Source organism: Taudactylus pleione, unplaced genomic scaffold, assembly GCF_031769625.1.
Source record: "Taudactylus pleione unplaced genomic scaffold, aTauple2 ptg000289l, whole genome shotgun sequence".
Taxonomy (NCBI): domain Eukaryota; kingdom Metazoa; phylum Chordata; class Amphibia; order Anura; family Myobatrachidae; genus Taudactylus; species Taudactylus pleione.
Genome location: NW_028284691.1, coordinates 860,533 through 881,254, shown reverse-complemented (window position 1 = coordinate 881,254; position 20,722 = coordinate 860,533). Strand labels below are relative to the sequence as shown.

The window sequence follows — 20,722 nt, the reverse complement described above, 5'->3', positions numbered from 1 at the left end:
TAAGTTTGCTACCAAGTAATAATAGGTCCTCTGAACAGGGCGCTGTAGATATAGACTGACGGAAACCGAACTATAACCCCAGGAGGGTGTAAGTACGTATCTTTATATACATGTGTGGACATACAAGAAGGCCCCAGGACATGTATAGGGTCCATACTGGAAGCAATGCCTAAGAGTATCACTATGTAAGCCTCATCACATGACTAGTTTATAGAGCACCATATAATATGTATGGAACTAGCCTACAGCTTCTGGTAAGCCCAGGCGGCTTTCGCATGCGTGGAATTATAGGTAAACCTAATGATAGTGGAAGTATAGGCATACCTACACATATACATAAATATATATATGAATATATACACACACACACAACTCAAACCCCAAGGAGAGATAGTGTAAAGCGGAGTTATTGTACCAACTAGCGTATCAGGAGAGCCAGCAACCAATCGCAGCCTCCTTCTTTCAATATGCTAGGTATCCGACATAAAACTGATAAGAACAGATCCTACCTCTGCTCTTATGGTAAGGCTAAGAAGCGATATCCACATATGGATACGCGTACCTCATACAAATATATATATATATATATTACATATACATACACCCACATATATGTACACATATACACACACGTGGCTTACCTCCACTCAGGGAGACTGCTCATGTGCCGCATGTGGCCGTCATTCTGCTACTGCGTAGGGGCAGGATATTTTAGCAGCGTGCTGTCCCCGACTGGTTTTGCATAAAGCGGAAGCATTCAAGGCTCCTGATGCAAAACCCCTCATTAACTGAACCTCTCTCCTGCTAGACCGGAGAGGGTTCATGGGAGCACTGATGTTGTTCTAGGCCTACAGTTCCCGGTATTCCCAGGCAGTCGTAGGCTGCTATGGCAGGGCGGGACGGTCATACGTCGCTACATTGGGGAGCTGCATTTGGTATAACGTTAAGGCTATTAGCCCTATGCTATAGACTAGCCAATAGGGAAGCCTGCTCAGCCCCGCCAGGAGCTGCGGAATGCAGCGTCTCCTCCTGAGTTTAGATGAGAGCTGCTAATAGCTATTTGGTGGTTTCACTGGGGACTGAACCCAGGACCTGCTGCCTGTAAAGCAGATGTGATAACCACTACACTATGAAACCTCAGGTAGTGCTGCAAGCACAGGGAGTACACACAAACTCCACACAGCAAGGGCTGCGGTGGGATCTGAGCCCACAACGTCAGCGCTGAAAGGCAGTCATGTCAACCATTATCTGTGTTATAGAACAATGATAGCAGAACCACGCTGCTCTATGTCCAGCAGGTCTGCTGTAGCTTTGACTGTGCCTCAGCTGCGTATACTAGCTCGCCCTTTGAAAAGGCAGACGCAGCGCTCCTGTTATGGAGAATGTCGGGCCTCCGCGCGGTGCTTAAGATGATTCTTTGCACTTGCTGCCTGGGGCCCATAGACTGTACTGGGGAATACAGGGCAAGAGGGTGCACGGTGCAACGGAGACTCTCCCGCTATCATCGCACCACTCCCCTAACCAGAAACCTGACTCGCAAGCCGTGGTTCTATAATCCGCGATGCAGCGTCTCCTCCTGTAACAAGAGGAGGGACATTGCAGGTAGACAGGCGCGCTGTAGCGGCGTCTAACAGGCGCGCGGGAGATCAACCCGGCGCCAGTGTTCTTTTAAGCACTGGCGCGGTGATTACAGACAGCCGCTGAACGGCTCTGTTAGGGTGCGCGGTGCATGCACTGAAGCGGTGTCCACGTGCCCCCGTCAATGCAGTCGCCGGAGCTTCTACATTACAAGCCCCGGCGCAGCTACAATTATTTGTACAGGGAAGCTCCTGCTAGTGGCGGGCGTTTAGCGCGCCTACCGCAGCTACCCCTCCTGCTCCCCATCTGGGGAGAAGGACCTGGACTGCGGCCTGTCAGCGCTGCATTGACCTCGCTGCAGTGCAGAGCACTGAAGGGGAGAGCCCGCCTTAACGCTGAGCCACAGACGCTGTTACAAATGGCACCGCTGAAATGGCAGGCTCAACAGTGACCGCTAGCGGCATGTCACTGAGCCCAGCTAACGTCCACTGCTCCTGCTAATCAGGAGCAGTGGTCATACTTACGGACTGCTGCGGCCGGGATGCTGGGCTGAGGGGGCGGCGTGGAACCCGGACACATGCCGGTGTCAGCAGTGGCGGGTCCTCGCAGGGTCGGATGACTCCATTATGTGTGCCCCCTCCTTAGGGTCACCGGACACAGGCTGCAGTAGCCGTGTGGTGCCCTTCCCGGCGGCTCCCACGTAGCAGGCAGACTGCCACAGTAAGCAGCCTGCCTGTCCTCAGTGCTTGTAATAATAACTAAAAATATATATGAGAAAGGCTGGAGACAGCCTGATGTGCGACCGGCTCTCTCGGGCACATTCTAAAAACTGGGGCTGATGGGACATAGAGGGGGAGGAGCCAGTCACACTTCTAGATTATTTAAAGTGCCAGGCTCTGCCCTACCACCGTCTATACCCCACTGTCTTGAACTCCAGTGTCCCCTAGTGGATGAAGGAGAAATACACCATAATGTATGTATCAAGGATATTAGAAGTCATTTAGCATTTCCATTTCCAAAGAACTTAGAACCTATTGGTGTCTACTACCATCCCTATAACTTGAACATTATCACATGTATTGTATACCAAGCTGTTACTTTGAATTTACTAACAATTAAAGACACCGTTGTTAATAGAGGATAGTTACCATGCTGCTGTTTTGGATAGCCTCTTTCTGAGGGATGAATACGGTAAATGGTCCTTTTCCTGATAAATCCGTAATGCCATTCTCCTAAAAAACACACACAATATAACAAGAGTGAAATTACAGAATGTTTCTATATTCTTCATATTGTTTTGGCAAAAAAAATATTACTGACCTGCATTTTTAGATGGAAAGGAACCAATTCTGGATTGAATCGTATTGTCTGTAAAAGTACATAATATTTCCCAAATGAAATTAAATGTATAGACACTTGAGTACTTTGTGGTACATTATTCACTCACACTGGATTCCCTGAAGGCAGATAAAGTGATCTACACATACTCTGTCCTCCAAAAATATAGACACAGCAACTAAAGCATACCATATACTCATGTATATTGACATATAAGTCGTGTTGGAGAATCCGATGAGGCTGATGCACAGTTGGTAGAAATTTAGGGGTAAACGACACTTTAAAAACAAAAACGTGAAAAGCTTCGATCAGGAGTATTTCTGTCAGATCAGTGGCATCTGTGATTGCCTTACGCTAGGTACTGGACATGTCACACACATGTACTGTACGTCTCACTTGTGACCATGTTGTAAACCATTTATTTTATGTGTAACAAACACATTTGTTATTAAACATCATTTAAACTACTAAAACCTCTCTAATAGTCTTGTGCACACCAAAAATATAAAATAAAATTACTTAAACACAATTCTGAAGTGCATATTCCACTGTGTGTCTGAAAGATGAAGATAGCACCAATCAGTGTTAGGGTAGCAGTCGGATAACAGACATCACAAGCAGCTCACTAGTGCCAGTGACCATTATCATCATCATCTGGTATTTGCGCCTACCCCTGACCACCAGCAAAGGGTACTGCTTTCTAAAGGGGAACGTTGTGTCTTCGTTCACCCATCCTCTCTGCACTACATGGTGCAAAATGCATGGTGCGACTTAGACCCCTCCTCCACAATGATTTGCTTCACATACTGCTGCTGCATGCAAAGCCGGATTCTGGGCCGTATTCAATTAGAGGTGAAAAGCCCAAATCCGCTGAAAAGTATCGCGGATGACATTTTGCCAGGCGAAAACTTATCCCCGTGTTCAATCCCAAAGACTTTTTGCGTATGCGAAAAGTCAATGCAATGTAATCGGCGGAAAAGTTTCGCCTATGAATAGCAGGCGGAAAAAAGTGCAGAATTGCGGTTTTGGGATGCAAAGTTCGGGAAACCCCCCTGCACCCCAGTCCACCAAAGATAAACTGTGTCAACATTTTTTTTAAAAGACTTAGGGCTCTATTTATTAACATTATTTTTACTAAAATAAAGTGAAAAAGGGTGTTTCACCTGTAGTTATTACAGGGCAATTGGAGTAGAATTAGTAAAGTTCTACTCCAACCCCCAGTATCACTTATTTTTAGTAAAGCAGATCGCATTTCCCATAATTGTAATGGGAAATGTGATCTGTGTGCAAGTTACTAAAAATAAATTGTAAAAAAATACCGGGGGAAGCCCTGTGATAATAACGCCACCTGGAGGTGGCGTTATCCAGGGTCTCCCCCGGTTACCGGGCTCCCACTCTGCTCTAACGGGGAGAGCAGAGGCGGGAGCCGGTACCAGTAATCAGCTATGTGGTCTAAGTAGACCGCAAGCTGATTACTGTAAAAAAAAGAAAAAAAAAATTAAACTTTTTTTTCACTTACCTGAATCCAGGGACCGGTGATCGGGCCTCCGGTGATGGCTCTTCTCCGGTCAGCTGGTCTCCCACAGTGCACTGGGGCCCGGTCATCAGGTGATCGGGTCCCAGTGCAGTATGGGAGATCACCTGATCGGGAAGCCCGGAGAAGATCACCGGAGGCCAGGAGGTGCAGGTAAGTGTAATGAAGGGAGGGGGGGGTCGCGGGGGGGGGGGGGGAGGGGGGGTCGCGGGGTCCGCGATCGCGGGGGCGGGGCTTAGCGCCAGGGGCGGGGCTTAGCGTCGGTGGGGGGGTAGTAGCGACGGTGGGTCGGCGCATGCGCGGGCTCTTAGTCGCGTTTTTTTTTCCGAAAATACCGCGACTAGAGTGCGGATGGGATCCGCAGGGACAGAGCTTTATCGCAAGCTCTGTCCCTGCAAGGGATTTATAGTAAATCCCTGTGATATTGCCTGAATTCGCAATGCGAATTCACTCGGTAATATCACACTACAATCTGCATTCAATATGCGGATTGTAGTAAATAGAGCCCTTAATAACACCCCAAAAAAGTACTTTCAGTTTGGGGGTGAAAAAGTGCAATGTGGGGGGACAAACATAAAAACTAGCGAAATAGACTTCTGGGGTGTCCCCAAGTATGGGGCAGGTGTTTTTATCATTGCAGGTGCTTGCGGAAGGTGGATTTATTACGTGATTTAAAACTTCACTTTAGCAACTTAAAAATATACTAGCACCCATTTTCATGTACCCCAAATTTGCTCGGAATAGTTATTTCCACAAAAAATACTGCTTAATGCTATTTTTCACCATTTGTGTTAAGGTGCTAATTGGAACCAATTGTCACAACTTAAGTACCCCAAATACCTTCATTAGGGCTAATATAGTGATTCCCAATGTTAGTGCATCTTTTGGGGGTGTCAGGCTGAGTTCCCAATTTTTGACAGCACTTTTTGCCTGTTTCAGTTTTTCGCGTCCTTTCTAATTGAATATGGGGAATAGCGGGGGGGCGCTTGATACTTTTTTGTATGCAAAACACGCGATATAGGCAAAAAGTCTGGTATGCGAAAAAGTATCACGGGTGCGAAACTAATTGAATACTGCCCTCAGTGTTCAGGATAATTGTGCATTGTACTTCATCACAATTGTGGTGTGCATAAAAAGCACATTCCGTACAAAACTGTGTGTCGGGAAGCATGACGCCGCTCAATCGGATTATTTTTGGAGCACCAAACAGGGCTTACTTTGCCTTTACATGAATGCCCCCTGTATCATTCCATCCATCAAGACGCAGACCCTTGGAGGCAGATGTATTTGGCAGAAGGACAGAAATCTGCACAGCGCAATTTCATGCCAAATGACGTAGTACTTACTCAACCACTTTAGGGCAAATATGTCCTCTAGTATTGGGCACTGAAGGCACTGAATTCAGCTGCTATTTTCAGGGCTCTCAAAACAGCCGTATCAGGCCCTGGTGCTACGTCATTTTGGATGTAGAAGCAGCGTTATGCTCCTATAGAGGAAATCGGTTATTCATTATAGGCCTTGGATAATCTCCAGTTACATGAGGTCATTCATCGGGCACTGCGTAAAGACGTCCTACTTCGCTGTACTAGATAATTATGCCATCCCTGTTTACAGTGCAGCTATTGCCATGATTTAACACTACTATTAGTACAGTACAAACGTCACGTACTGTATATTCTGTAGCCGCTTTAAAATTCTTACTTCAATATTTTTCAATCTTTGTTACTTTGCATTTAGCAGGCTACATGTTTGGCACTTGCATGGGCGTCAGAACGGGAGGAGGGGGGGGGGCAAGGGGGATGCTGGCAACTGCCCCCCCCACCCCCAAACATTTGAAAGACTGTGCTTTATAGGAATAGGCTGCATAGCCCCTGCACCGCACGGAGGAGAAGGCGTAATGTGCAGTCTTTAAGTTAAAATACTGCACGCTGCACCTCCTTCGCCATGTGGTGCAGGGAATGTGCAGCCTTTTGCTGTAAAGCACAGCCTCTGACTGTCAGCGACCGCTGCTGCAGGCAAGTAAGAGAGCGGGAGAGAGGAAGGGGGGGGGCACAGGGGCATCGGAAAGATTTTATGTTACCCCCCCCAACATAAAAATGTTCCGATGTTCCTGGGCACTTGTAATGTAAATACATGTTCAGATTAATGAGAAGAGGTAACAAGTATGTAGGTAGTGCTTTGCAGCCTTAAACATATCAAATTTGAAAATAATTGAGCAAATACTCCTTTATTCCAATTTCTGTTTTGTAATATGCACAATCTGTTATTGCTCTGTTATTGCTCTGTAATTAGCCCAGGCAATCATCTAGTTTGGGGCGCGACAAGATGTGTCACTATACCTGGGCAAATAGGCCTGGTTTATATATATTGCACATTTCCTTCATATAAGGGGTAGACAAGCCTAGATTTACTAAAGAGCAGTATTTCAAAACATCATGCTCTGTGGGTGCTTTGATGCGTGGTTTAAAAACTTAAATTTACAAAACGCATAAAATGCATATTAAAAAATGATGATTAGCAAGCTGCAATGCCGATTATTATATATGGAAAATGAAATAGAAATATCAAACCGCTTCTTGTTACTGACCAGGCTACTCTCTGTGTCTGCAAACCTTGTTCCTTACCAGATTATACTGTGTGTCTGCAAACCTTGCTCCTAACCAGGCTATTCTGTGTCTGCAAACCTTCCTCCTGACCAGACTATTCTGTGTGTCTGCAAGCCTTCCTCCTGATCAGGCTATCCTGTGTGTCTGCAAGCCTTCCTCCTGACCAGGCTATCCTGTGTGTCTGCAAGCCTTCCTCCTGACCAGGCTATCCTGTGTTTCTGCAAACCTTCCTCCTGTCCAGATTATACTGTGTCTCTGCAAACCTTCCTCCTGATCAGGCTATCCTGTGTGTCTGCAAACCTTCCTCCTGACCAGACTATTCTGTGTCTGCAAGCCTTCCTCCTGATCAGGCTATCCTGTGTGTCTGCAAGCCTTCCTCCTGACCAGGCTATCCTGTGTTTCTGCAAACCTTCCTCCTGACCAGGCTATCCTGTGTGTCTGCAAACCTTCCTCCTGACCAGGCTATTCTGTGTCTGCAAGCCTTCCTCCTGACCAGGCTATCCTGTGTGTCTGCAAACCTTCCTCCTGTCCAGATTATACTGTGTGTCTGCAAACCTTCCTCCTGATCAGGCTATCCTGTGTGTCTGCAAACCTTCCTCCTGACCAGACTATTCTGTGTGTCTACAAGCCTTCCTCCTGGCCAGACTATCCTGTGTGTCTGCAAACCTTCCTCCTGACCAGGCTATCCTGTGTGTCTGCAAACCTTCTTCCTGACCAGGCTATCCTGTGTGTCTGCAAGCCTTCCTCCTGACCAGGCTATCCTGTGTACCTGCAAACCTTCCACCTAACCAGATTATACTGTGTGTCTGCAAAGCTTCCTCCTAACCAGATTATAATGTGTGTCTGCTAACCTTTTTCCTGAGCAGATTATCCTCTATGTGCCCCCAAGATGTCAATCATGCTGCAGCTCTTCGAGATGTGGGGAGGGGGCGACACTGGGCTGCGTTCCTGGAAAAGGGGGGGGTGTCATCCCCGTTTCCTGGGAGTGCTGAGGCCAGGGTCTGCGTTGTAGGATGCAGATTTCTTGGTCTTGCAAGTGGCCAGGAGTTGGCCAGGAGCTTTTGTTTACATAGTCTTGCCAAAACAGCAACCGTTGCGATTGTGATCCCAAGCAGTATTTACAGAGGCTGCACTGGGATCGCAGATGCATGCAGGAGGCGTCCATGTCCTACAGACACCTCCTGCTGCATTAGCATTTTAGTTGGACGGTACTGTATAGCCGTTTCCCTGGAGCTGTGCAATACCGCCCACTTCTGTATGAAGCCTTTAGTGCAATTTACTGACCATTTCATGAATATTAACTTATCTAAAGAAAAGAATATACAGAAAAATAAAAAGGTAATTTTTCTACAGGAGAGTATGAAAACTTCTGCGGCTCAGATAAATCGAGTTACAAAATGCAATTTATAATGAATCATTCTGCAGTAACCAACTTTCTAAAATTCTCCATCTACCAATGACCAGTTATTAATGTGCAAGGACTGTAAATTTGGCTGGTATTGATCCCCACCATTATGCTACCTGCAGGCAGGATTTATTACAAAACAAACATTATTAAAAGAAAAAGCTCTCGAAAAGGTTAAACATAAGAAAATAGGAGGAGAACCTGAATGATGCTTCCTGAGCAGGTAATTCCGTTACCGGTAAAATCATACTTGCATCTGCAGATACGCTGTGCCGGGCCGCTAGGTATGCAATATGCATATATACTGCAACCATGATCTTCCTGCAAAGACATTAAGTGGTTCAGAACAAAATGTGAAAGAACAGGCATGGGATGGTAATGTGTAGGGAACAGTGGAATAATTATAGAACAAAGTATTGTTCCTATATTTATTATAATATACAGAATCCATGTTCAAGAGTGTACTGTAAATCACTTCTCTGAACATGACCAAATAAAACCAGAGGAATTTGTAAGCTAATAGGCTATATATAGATATACCACTCTTGGATGTGCAGTCATGATTTGATATACACACGCCTTGGTGTGCATTATGACACACGAGGCGAAACGCCAAGTACGTTTACCCACCCAAAGTGTACTGTAAGAGCAGTGGATGCTCCAGGCAGCGCTGATGTAGACATTCTGGCTGCAGGGTGCTGTTCTAGGCACCCTGTTAGTTAGCTGCAGGGAGCGTGGGTGATCGGTGGTGCCGTCCACATGGCCCTGCCACCTACCTAAACATTGTTGCAGATTAAGTACACCCCTTCATGGCAACTGTATTGGCAGTGGCCTATTTCAGCAGGATAATGCGCCCAGAGCCGGCCCTAGACAATTTGGTGCCCTAGGCAAGATTTTGGCTGGTGCCCCCTACCAGATAATCCCACCACTAAGCTTAGTGTTTATATACGGACACCAAAAATAACCTAGAACCCTCCCCCCTGCCGGCCGATCCATCGCTGCAGGTGACCGATATTTTTTTTTTTTCTGTAGACGGAGCTCAGGCAGCTGTACCAGTAACGCGGCTGCAGCTACCTACCTCCACATATCTACATGACTGAGAAGCTGGCTGAACCTAGTAGGAGCTGCAGTGGCACTGTTCCCATGGGGCTTTGAGGGTGATGAACTGCCTCACCACTTTCCATCCTGTCCCAATAGCTGCAGTTGTGCGTCTGGGTGCTGAGGGGGAGTGTTTAGAAGTGAAGGGTGTCTGTGTGTGCGCGTCTGTGTGACATATGCAGAGATAAATCACAGAGAATGCTATGCTATAAGCAGGGACATTCTGACCCTGGACACTGCAAAACCCCTTTAGTCAGAATGGGATTTATGCAAAACAGACACTTTGTAGCTGTAAAACCAAGAGAGCAAGTAAAACAATTATTCAGGAAGCTGACAGCTTAAAAAAAAAACGTCCATGCAACAAGTTCTAATAGACTATCCCTTGCTTTACTTTACTTCTCTGTCTCCTGAGTCCCAGCTCCAGCTCTTCTCTTTTCATTATCTCCTTCTTCGGGCCACTCGGTGCTCTTCGAAGTTTCAGCGCGCAGGCTAACTGGGAGAGCTGGCATTCACAGGGAGTGTCACATGACACTAGCCTCTGACTCACTGATGTACACGTACAGCAAGGAGGAGACAGAGTGCAGAGCTATGCAGGGAGCTCAGGGTCATAGTCTCTCTGTCTCCCGTCTACAGCTTCTCTCAGAATGATCTAATCAGAAGCTGCAGGGGGGAGAGAGAATAGGAACCTGAGCTCCCTGCATCGTGGATCGGATCAATCACCGCTGCAAGCGCTTTATAAATGGCGATGATCTTGAAATTAATAAATACATAATTGTCCAGCCTCAGTGGTGCCCCCTTGCTCAGATGCCGCTCTAGGCATTTGCTTATTCTGCCTATGCCTAGGGCCGGCTCTGAATGCGCCCTATCACACTGAAAGGTGTTGACTTGGCCTCCAAATTTCCCAGATCTCAATCCGATTAAGCATCTGTAGGTAGTGCTGGAAAAACAAGTCCAAGCCATGGAGTCCCATCATCACAATTTACAGGACTTAAAGGATTTGCTACTAAAGTCTTGGTGCCCGACACCACAGGAAACATCCTGGTGTGTGTGTGTATATATATATATATATATATATATATATATATATATTGCATTGTAATCTCTTAATTAGTATATGCTAATACAAAACCTTTAGGCAGATGTTGATTTGTTTGCAGGTCTGTATACCATCTCCTTCATACCCTGGAAGACAATTGCAAGCAACCTGCAAAAATTAGGTGTTATTATTAATATAAAAAACACAAAAAGAAATAATAACCAGTCATTCGGAATCAATATTTGACCGTAAGATAGCTACAGAAAAAGCTGGTCTCTCCTGATATATTCTTTTTGAGTGTTTACAAAGAAGGGAACAAGCTACTGTAGGAAATATGTTGTGTGGTAATAAACCTTGCACACCATTAGATCAGGGCCGGCTCCAGGGGTCGGAGCGCCCTGTCTCGGCCCTTAACAAAGCCGCGTGCGACTGAAATTGGAGGTGTGGCCTAATTGCCATAGGCCACGCCCCCTACATGCCGTCAGGCTGGGTGTAAAGCCCAGCCCTCCGTCACTGGCTGGGCTTCCCCCAGCCCTCTCCCGTCAGTGAATGGGTGCCACGCGCATGCGCGCTGCATCCATTCACACTACGGGGTCCGGCACCACCGCACAGCTGCTGCGGTGGAGGTCCCCAACCTCCCGATTGGACCACCTGCGGGCCACTTCGGCCCACGGGTGGAACAGCGGGACAGTATTGTCCCACTGAAATCGGGATGCTGCGACCTCACTGGTCGAACACCCCTAGAGCCGGCCCTGCGTTAGATATTAGTTGTCAAATATACAAGGAAAGTCAGACATGTCTGAACAAGAACATACATAAATTACCTGGCAAAGATTACATCCACCTATATGTTATAAGGTATAGAAGTCCAATTATAGATATACCACTTTTTACATGATCAAGGGTCTTTGGGGATGTTTGAAAAACAAGACAAAAGACCTGCAGTAACCTGTAAACCAGGGAAAGCAAAAATGCACTTTCTACACCCATTAAATCTAATTTAAATAATCTTTTCTAAAGAACACAGACCCGTGTTTTTGCAAGTGGACAAATAACAAGATAGATGCATGGGCCAAGTCTACTCTCAACAAGAATTGGGCCAGTTGATGGGTGCCAACTCGTGTTTTGGATCCGGATTCATCTTCGCGTTTTGGTTTTGCAATATCACCATCACGTGTTTTTGTTTTGATTTTGAATCTGTATTTTTAACAAAAAAAATGTATAAATTAAAAAATACAGATAAAATTATGTAATTTTGTCCTGTTTACATGCAATCCAAAACCCGAGTTCAGTTTTAAAATTAGACTTCCAAACTGCGGGTAGATCTGAAGTGGAACTCAGTTCAACTCGATACCCCAAAATTATTCCGAACTCTGACTCTGTTTGACTCAGAACCCCTAAATTCAGTTGTTGTCGGTTCTCTGGAAATCGAACCTGCACATCTCCCGTCTAAAGTGACAGGAGATCGCAGGCCGCTATGCAATTGTTCAAGATTTTCGTGCTGATCGCGCCCATAGAGGTCAGGTTTAGCCGCGTAAAGCAGCTAAACCCGACCAAAGTGCTGGGCGCGATCGCGAAAAGTGATGTTTGAGCGCCCAAACATGTCACTTTTCGCACATTTCAGCTCTCATCCCCCAGGGGCTGCGAGCTGAAATGTAGCGCTGGCAGCTGATTGTGCCCGACAGGAGCAAGAATTGAATAGCTCCGTCAGGCGCGATAGGGGCTGAAAAGAATTGAATTCCGCCCATTATGTTATAAAAGGATATTTGCATTGTTTTCCCATAGTTCTGATCCTTTGTTTTTTTCTATATAAAGACTCCATACATAACAGGTTTAGTAGTACCGTACGACTGGCAAGAAGTGCAGATATAAGCATTATGATGATTAGATCAGAGGCATAACTAGGTATTTGAAGACCCCATAGCAGAAGTTTGTAAGAGCCCCTATGTACCACCCCCTCAGCTCTGGGCCCCATAGCAGCAGCTGTACCCTTGCATCTATGGTAGTTACGCCCATTCCTAGGAGGGATTATCAGAGAGGGGGAGGTGTCAACCTAGATTTGGTTACTCAAGACCCCAGATTATATTATATATTACACATGTAACTTTGACAAGGAAAATAGGCCCCCCTCAGCTCTGGGCCTCATAGCAGCTTCACCCCTTGCACCTATGGTAGTTACACCCATGGATTAGATAGATTGGCTACAGAGAACACCCAAAGAAGAGTGAGATAAATTTTGATGACAACTACTGTATCTAATATTAGGTGTAATAAATGCAGCATGCAAGGCAGGCACAAAGCAATGAGAAGCAATGGGCTATAACCGCTATTAGGAAAACTATATTAGAGGAAGTTAGGTGACTGGCTGGAATATGATTGGAGATATACTGATAATGCTATGTGCTCAAATACTGTTTATACAAAAAATAAACTTTAACCTAAAACACTGCAATCAGCATTTGGAGCAGATACACAAATGGAAACTTGTGCCATTATTTTTTTTTTTATAACATTACTTTGCATTATTTTAAAATGTACCATTTAATTGCTAGGGAAAAATAGACGAAGAAACATCTGACACTACCCTTAAGCTGGGTACAAGCTTTACAATATTCACCTAAGATGCGATGAACTCACACGTTGCCCTTGTGAGGAAAACCGATATTCACGTGTATACACTATACAATTGTTTATTACATTCATACTATTTATCTGTCCTAATGATTGGATGGAAAGATCAGGTCCTAGTACAAGTTGCACAGACATCAGTTGTCAGCATGTATACACTGCAGAATGTTTACTATATCATGACCAGATTTATTGCATCTTATGAACATCCTAGAAGATGTGATCTTGCGATGGGACCAATTTATCAAAGATACATAGAGATTGTATTTACAAACACATTGTACAATCCACTGTCAGATCATACATTTCTCAGATGATCTGAGTGATAATTGCACAGTGTGTACCCAGCTTACACTACCAATAGCCAGTGCGAATAGGCAAGTGTGCAATAGAAAACAATGCCTCAACCCTTACCAGCAGCTCCTTCTGCGTAGCGGGACAGGAAAATACTATACACTTACGTTACACATGAACTACGACTGTGGGAACACTCATTAAACCACCATAAGGAACAGTGTGAGGCAGGTAAATAATTAACCAGTACATCTGAATGTTACAATTAAAAAGAAAATGAAGCCTTACTTAGTGACCAGTGGCCCTGATTCAGAGCCGGACGATCTGACAGAGCGCTCGCTCTGAATCAGGGCCGTCCTTCTCTTTTTTTAGAGCGGCCTCCTGGTCGCTCGCATAGCTGTGGGTGACCACCCACAGCTATAGCGAGCGGCCAAAAAGATGGTCGCGATGGTCTTGACCATCGGGCTTGCGACGAGACCCTTGTGGTAGGGTCTCATTGTCTCAAGCCCTGGAGTGCTTTCGGCTCTATCAGAACCGAGAGCACTCCGACTGACATCACTTGTGATGTCAGTGGGGCCGGCCCTAGACGGTAGGCGTTCCCATGGGAACGCCTCTGTCTGGGCAGCCACGCCCCCGGCACGCCCACCAAAGGGGGCGTGCTGTCACTCACCATCGACAGCACGCCCCCTTTGTAGCAAGACCCGGAGACTTTGTAGCAAGACTATCCGGGTCTCGCGCATGCGCACGACGGAGCCGGCTCCCTCATGCGCATGCGCACTGGGCCAACGTCAACCCGCTTGCGAGCGGGTCTGAATCAAGCCCAGTATTCTTTGCAATATCAGTCCATTTCCTTGCTGCCCTGTTACTTCACTAACCAATTACCATTCCTCTAGAATGTAAGCTCTTGTGAGCAGGGCCAAGTCTCCCTCTGCGTCTCTCTGTAATTATGGAATCTGCAGATTTTAATTATGTATATCTGTACAGTTCTGTTCTTGTATGTAATTACTCTGTCCGAAGATCCCTATACTGTGTAAAGTTGCTATGTTCCTTCACTATGCATGGCGCTACTGAACCCTTGTAGCACCTTAAAAATAATTTATAATCTAATAATGTATTATGTATTTTACATAAATGATAATTATAATAACTACTACCATGCATATTTCTAAGTTACCAAAATTATCTGCACCTAGTGAATAGAGAACTGGAACTGATTTCATTGACCATAGCCCCTGGCCAACCCCTGCAACTTGTGGGGCTCAGCAGACCCTCCCCCTCATGAGTACACACAGAACATGAGGCTGTTTAGTAATTCCCAGCCACACACCAGACTCAATGGGGCTGATCCTCGCCACAAATAGCAATTCCTTGGCCCATGATGTGTTCGTAGCTGCATGCCACGGTTTGGCATTTGAAATCGCTGTTCCTTGGAGAAACATCATAACACCTCTAAGGTTTGGGTTCAGCTACAGCAGGTTAGACCTGACAAAAGGAAAAACATAACCCACTCACCCCTAATTGACAGAGTTTCTCCTCTCCATGTAAGTAATATTAGGTGCATATGGCAATATTTATAGATGGGGCATCGTTGAACATGGGCGGGGGCATTACTGCTGCTTTTGTCTGAGTTGCTCCCTTTTGACACCCCCTGAGCTCCTACCAAAACATACTTTCTCATATAGCTGCTGGAAGAGAAAGCACATGATAACTTTCTAAGTATAGGTGCAGGATGGGAGGAGAGAGATGATGTGTGCTCTCAGATAAGGTGAGAACTTTGGGGTCTATTTACTAAGCCTTGTATGGAGATAATGTATATACACAAAGGAGTTTTTAGGTGCGCTGTCAACAGCAGCTGTTGAGAGGGTAGTCAGTCCTCTATAATATCATATAAATAAGTAAACAAAAAAACAGCGCTGGCTAGAAAAAGGTTAATATTTCATATAGACGGTGTTGTTATAAAAATATTTTATTATATTGTTAACAATTAAATCCAAAATAAATACTGTAAAAATTAATATTAAAAGATAAAAAGTTCCAATGTGTGCCAAAAAAAGGAAACATACCTCACTAGTGTTCCTATTATGTCTTACTGGATATAGGACCTCCTCCAATGAATTAGCAGCAAAGTTCACCAGTGAATGTGGAATGATCCCCAAAGTCCATAAGCACTCAGGACCTCATTCAGAGTCGGTCGTTGCGGCCGCACGGTCGTACAGGAAAAGGGGCCGGATATGCAAATGATGCACTCGTATGTTGCGTCCCTAAGGTCGGATCGTTAGCTGACCGACCAAGGGGAGGATGCGGTCGGATCGCTAAAAAAACGCCCCCTTCTCGTACGCATTACACGTCATCTCCAGCCATATAAGGATTAATCGCGAGCATCGGGAACCATCGGAACTGGTCGTAGAGCTAAAGGTTGACCATACCCTCTCTTAAGCTCTACGATCATGTCGGTGTAAAACCTCCCATGTCACGTGTGCCATGACACTGCTTTGTTAATTATGCACTCTCATAAAACGCCGTTCGCATAATTAGGCACGCCTGCGTTCGGATCTCCACTCCCCCGTTTTCAAGCATCTTCCCCTGTTACCACCCACAAACGCCTCATCCTGTCACTCAAACTACCGACCTGGCTGTGTTCAAGGAGAGAGAAATTTCTGATCGTAGCCGCTAGTTTGCGCACGGGCATTGCGAACTGTACGCATGCGCAGTTTAGCGAACATCGGTGGCGTACGACCGTGCGGCTGCAACGACCGACTCTGAATGAGGTCCTCAGTCTTTGTTGTTGTGTGCTCTAGGGGTGTCCATAGGTGATAAGCTTGGGTAAGTCTAAGAAGCTGGGATTACACTTACCCAGGGAAACGCGTTGAGCTTCAAACCACACCGCTTTGGACCTATACGGAATATTGGCCCTCATTCAGACCCACTCGCGAGCGGCTGTCCGCTCGCAAGTGGGTCGATGGTCTGCACTGCGCATGTTTATTTATTTGTATGGAGATAAAGTGAACAGAGATAAAGTACCAACCAACCAAATTATAACTGTCATTTTTCAAACACAGCCTGTGACATGGCAGTTAGGAGCTGTTTGGTGGGTACTTTGGGGACTATTTGCTAAGCCTTGGAATGAGATAAAGTTGGACATAGATAAGGTGCCAGCCAACCAGCTCCTAACTGTCATTTTTCAAACACAGCCTGTGACATGGCAGTTAGGAGCTGATTGGCTGGTACCTTATCTCCATTCACTTTATCTCCATCCAATGCTTAGTAAATAGACCCCTATGTCTTTGCTGCCCCTACCCCTACGGCATCTGACATGAGGCTACATAAGACACTGTACGTAACTGTTCATTCAGGTCTACAGGAAAGAAAAGGATCTTTGCTTTGGCCCCGAACAAATGAATTCACTAATCCTGTCTACTACACATATATATCATACTCACTGTGTTTGGTCCAGTTTTAGTGCACTCTGCATTGACATGACAACCACCATTATTTTCCAGGCATGCATCAATTTCTGCAACAAAATGAAAAATAGACATCCAGTTCAAGAACACAATGTGTATTCTTTCTGTATTTATCAAAGAAAACAATTAAATGGAAAGCAATTCACGATTTTTACTGGATATTTAACAAAGAAATTAATTTAAAGAAATTCAGTTTTCACATGAATGGCTGCAATGTTTTCTTTCTATTTTGGGTGGTGACAAAAGGACTGTGCGGCTGAAGAAATGTTGACATTTAAAATATATTTACAGTAGAATTATTAGTGTGATGGTACAGTAACATGAGCCTGACCTGGTCCTGATCAATATACCAACAGCTGAGAGAAGAGACAGTACTGTACCTGAAGGGTGATAGTGGTCCTACAGGTATGGAATCTATTATACTGAATGTTTGGATCTTACGGCTTTCCGGATAAAGACATTTTCTGTAATTTTGGAGAACTGTACCTAAAATATACTATATTACACATTATCCTTTTTCCCCATTACCACATGTATCCCCTTTTTAAATTGTTTAACAAACCAAAAAAGCAGCAATTATTCACTTTCTTTTCTTTCTTGTTTTCAGAACTTTTTGGATAGTGGGTTTGTGAATAGGAACTAGAATAAGTACTTAACTTGATATTGTTCTTATGTAACTTATGCTGGCCATACACGCTACAATTATCGGGGCGATCCGCCTGATATCGGCGGATCGTCCCGATAATTGTAGCGTGTGGGGGGGCGACCGAGGGTTAAATATTGCTCGGTCGGGCATGCCGGATTGTCCAGCATGCCCGTCCGGTGCGATATTTACCTGGTAAACTGTCGGCCGCATCGGGCAGTGTATGCCCAGCCGCGGCCAACAGACAGACATTTCCTGTGTTCCTTCCTATGGAAGGAACAGGGAAATGTCTCCCCCCCCGGGGCAGAGCGCGGATGTCGGGCTGATACACTGTGAGAGAAATCTCACAGTGTATGCCGGTGACATCTGCGGCTGGCAGGCTGCCAGATAAAATGTCTGTCGGTCTGACAGACATTTTATCTGGCCGTGTATGCCCAGCTTTACTAGAAAGTAAAATACTTATTATTTCAGGCAGGGGTGTAGCTAGAAGTGTTTGAGTCCTATAGTAGAGGCTGCATTATACCAAATATAACAATTCTGTAATACGACATGTGGCAAACTGCAGAGCACAACTGATATCTGTAAATGGTAGTTAAGTATTTGCAGAAAATAATATAAAGGATTTTTTTTTTTTTTACAAGAGAGAGGACAGGAGATTTCAGGGTGGCTCACTGCAGAAACCAATGCCAAAGGCCCCAATGTTCAGCCTACTGTATTCCAGATGCCACCCCTTCAAAACTTTCTAGATGTTGGAGGATCCTATATTTTGGTTTAGTAAAGTTACAGTATGAGAAGCTCTGATTCTCACCAAGACAGATGACTCCATCCCCATTATAGCCACGTCTACAGACACAACGTGCCTGACCCAAGGGAGCCTTAGAGCAGTTGGCATATATCGAGCATCCCCCATTGTTCACAGCACAGACATCAATCTCTGAAATGACAAAGAAATTATATAATGAGACACTTCTGATAGACCAAATGATTTTATCTGGAAAACATCTGGATGAGAGTTTGAATCGGGAGAGCTTTTTGAGTCTGCTCTGCTGCTTTGTCCTCGGACTCTATTACATTGGCCGAGTTTAAAAAGTGTGAGAACTCTCACCCTATTACATTTGGCCCTATATCTTCATTCCATTAGTAATTGTGCATTGCCCCAGTTCCAAATAGGTGCTTTAAATCCTAAGCAATGGCTGTAATCTACCACTCTACATCTGTCCTTACTCTAAATGTCACAGCGAGGTTGGGGAATGGGAGAATACTCGTAATGTAAGAAAAATTAATAAGTATTATTATAACTAGTTATTTATATAGCGCACACAAATTCCGCAGCGCTTTACAGAGAATATTTGGCCAAACACAGTATTTTAACACACTGAGAATTTCTTTATAAAAACAAATTAGGACAGTAGGCTAAAACTGTCTCACTTACAATACATATGTATGTCAAGCCTGACTCAAGTACAGTACAAATATGTCTAATTACACGACATAATGTGATTTGACAATATTAGCATTAAGGTCCTGCTATAGAGACAGATGCAATGGCGAATTCTACATAGAACGAGCAATTGTTTGCCATTGCACATGCGTATAAGCCGTACTGCGCTTTCATGGGTGTGCATAGATTAGCCGCTGCGATTGCATACGCAGCATGAGAGCCTTCCGCGTGTCAGGAGAGCTGCAGTGTTTGCGGCTGGTCAGACCTGCTGCAAGGGCAAGATGGCTGCTCAATGTGCTTCGATGTTATAGATAATTACACAAGTAAGCGACGCCATACGCAGATGAGAAGGCAGCGAGTGATCTTTGGAACCATTAGGATATTTTCGCAGCTGCGTTCTATACGAAACCGCAGCTGCATTCGCATTAGCGCCCTTGTCTAAATCAGGCTCCAAGTGCTAAAGTGACTTTATCAGTACAAAATGTAGTAATGTAATTAGGTATCACATACACAAAAGTGAATACTATGTTGAAAGTCGTTAATAAAGCTGAATTTTTCATATAAAATGTATCTAAACATCTGTTCTTTCCCCCTTTAAGAATACTGTCAGACAGGGCTGGATAAAGATTTGAGAGCCCAAGGGCAACTAATTTGTAAGGGTCCCTACCAATAAAATTGTTAATATGATATGATGGCGATAATGTGTATATACTCCCAGCACCACATATGTGTTAAACACACTGTAATGCCCCCAGTTCACATTATGCCACACAGAAACCCCAGCTCACATATGCCACATTGCTCCTTACACTGGTGATGTAGCTATGTATGGGGGCCCCTGGGAAACCACCCCAGTTGCCCCATTGTTAATCTGCTGTCAGATGGAGCAGTGAACACACAGTCATCCAATCAGAAGAGGGTAGATAGTGCAGCTAATTGTCATCTTCATTATTGCTACCAAGTCCCCCAAATGGGGGGGTGGTGAGATTTAGGAATGAGAGGTTGCACACACATGCCCCCCCTCCTGTGGCGGTGTCACAACTGGGGCTGAGATGCTGCGGAGACCCCGGTCCTTACCGGTTCGGGCGCTCTGGCAGGGGCCTTCACCGGGGGTTCAGGGTCCTGGAGATCAGCGCTGGGCACAGTGAGGCTCTGGAGAGTGAGGACTTCAATCGGGAGGCAGGTGAGAAGGGGTGAGGTTGGGAGCGCTTCCACGCTGTAGACTGCTGGGCGCCGCCATCTTGGATTGGGTCAGGTGACTGACTGGTTGGGCCAATCCGGTAACAGCATGGCCTGAGGGTTCTAGCAGCCAATCCTGCACTATCTCTTGGTACTTAAGGACTGTCAGGAAGTCCTTTAGTTGCCAGTGCAACGTCTTTCACAGTGTATGCTGTGAGCTAGTTCTCTGTGCTCCCATTTGAATCAGTGTTATTGCCTGCAGTTCCAGCTAGTATCCTCCACTCTGGTCATTCCACATCCTGCATCGTATCTCTCCGACTCCTGGTTGCTAGAGTGTGTCTCCTGATTCCTCCTTCCGCTGGTTCTCCTGCCGACCCCGGTTCCTTGAGTTCTGCCGGAGCCTCCACAGTTGTTTTCTCGCTCCACTTGCACCTGCTATCAAGTCTGCTTCTTCACCCTTACCATTCGTGAGTTATAC

At 45.4% G+C, this 20,722-nt stretch overlaps 1 protein-coding gene and 1 non-coding gene across 2 annotated transcripts in view; both read right to left on the bottom strand.

Annotated features, from left to right (window-relative positions):
- Nucleotides 1–20,722, bottom strand: part of STAB1 (stabilin 1) — a 490,754-nt gene that overhangs the window by 277,402 nt on the left and 192,630 nt on the right. Inside the window, exons 41-46 of the mRNA XM_088482458.1 lie at nucleotides 18,433–18,558; nucleotides 16,958–17,031; nucleotides 10,689–10,763; nucleotides 8,663–8,782; nucleotides 2,899–2,946; nucleotides 2,727–2,810 (exon numbers count right to left, since the gene is read on the bottom strand). Coding sequence (XP_088338584.1) covers nucleotides 2,727–2,810; nucleotides 2,899–2,946; nucleotides 8,663–8,782; nucleotides 10,689–10,763; nucleotides 16,958–17,031; nucleotides 18,433–18,558 — 527 coding nt within the window. The remainder of the gene's footprint in view (nucleotides 1–2,726; nucleotides 2,811–2,898; nucleotides 2,947–8,662; nucleotides 8,783–10,688; nucleotides 10,764–16,957; nucleotides 17,032–18,432; nucleotides 18,559–20,722) is intronic.
- On the bottom strand, nucleotides 1,065–1,137 carry TRNAV-UAC (transfer RNA valine (anticodon UAC)). Its single transcript has one exon. It is a non-coding gene; the product is annotated as a tRNA-Val (tRNA).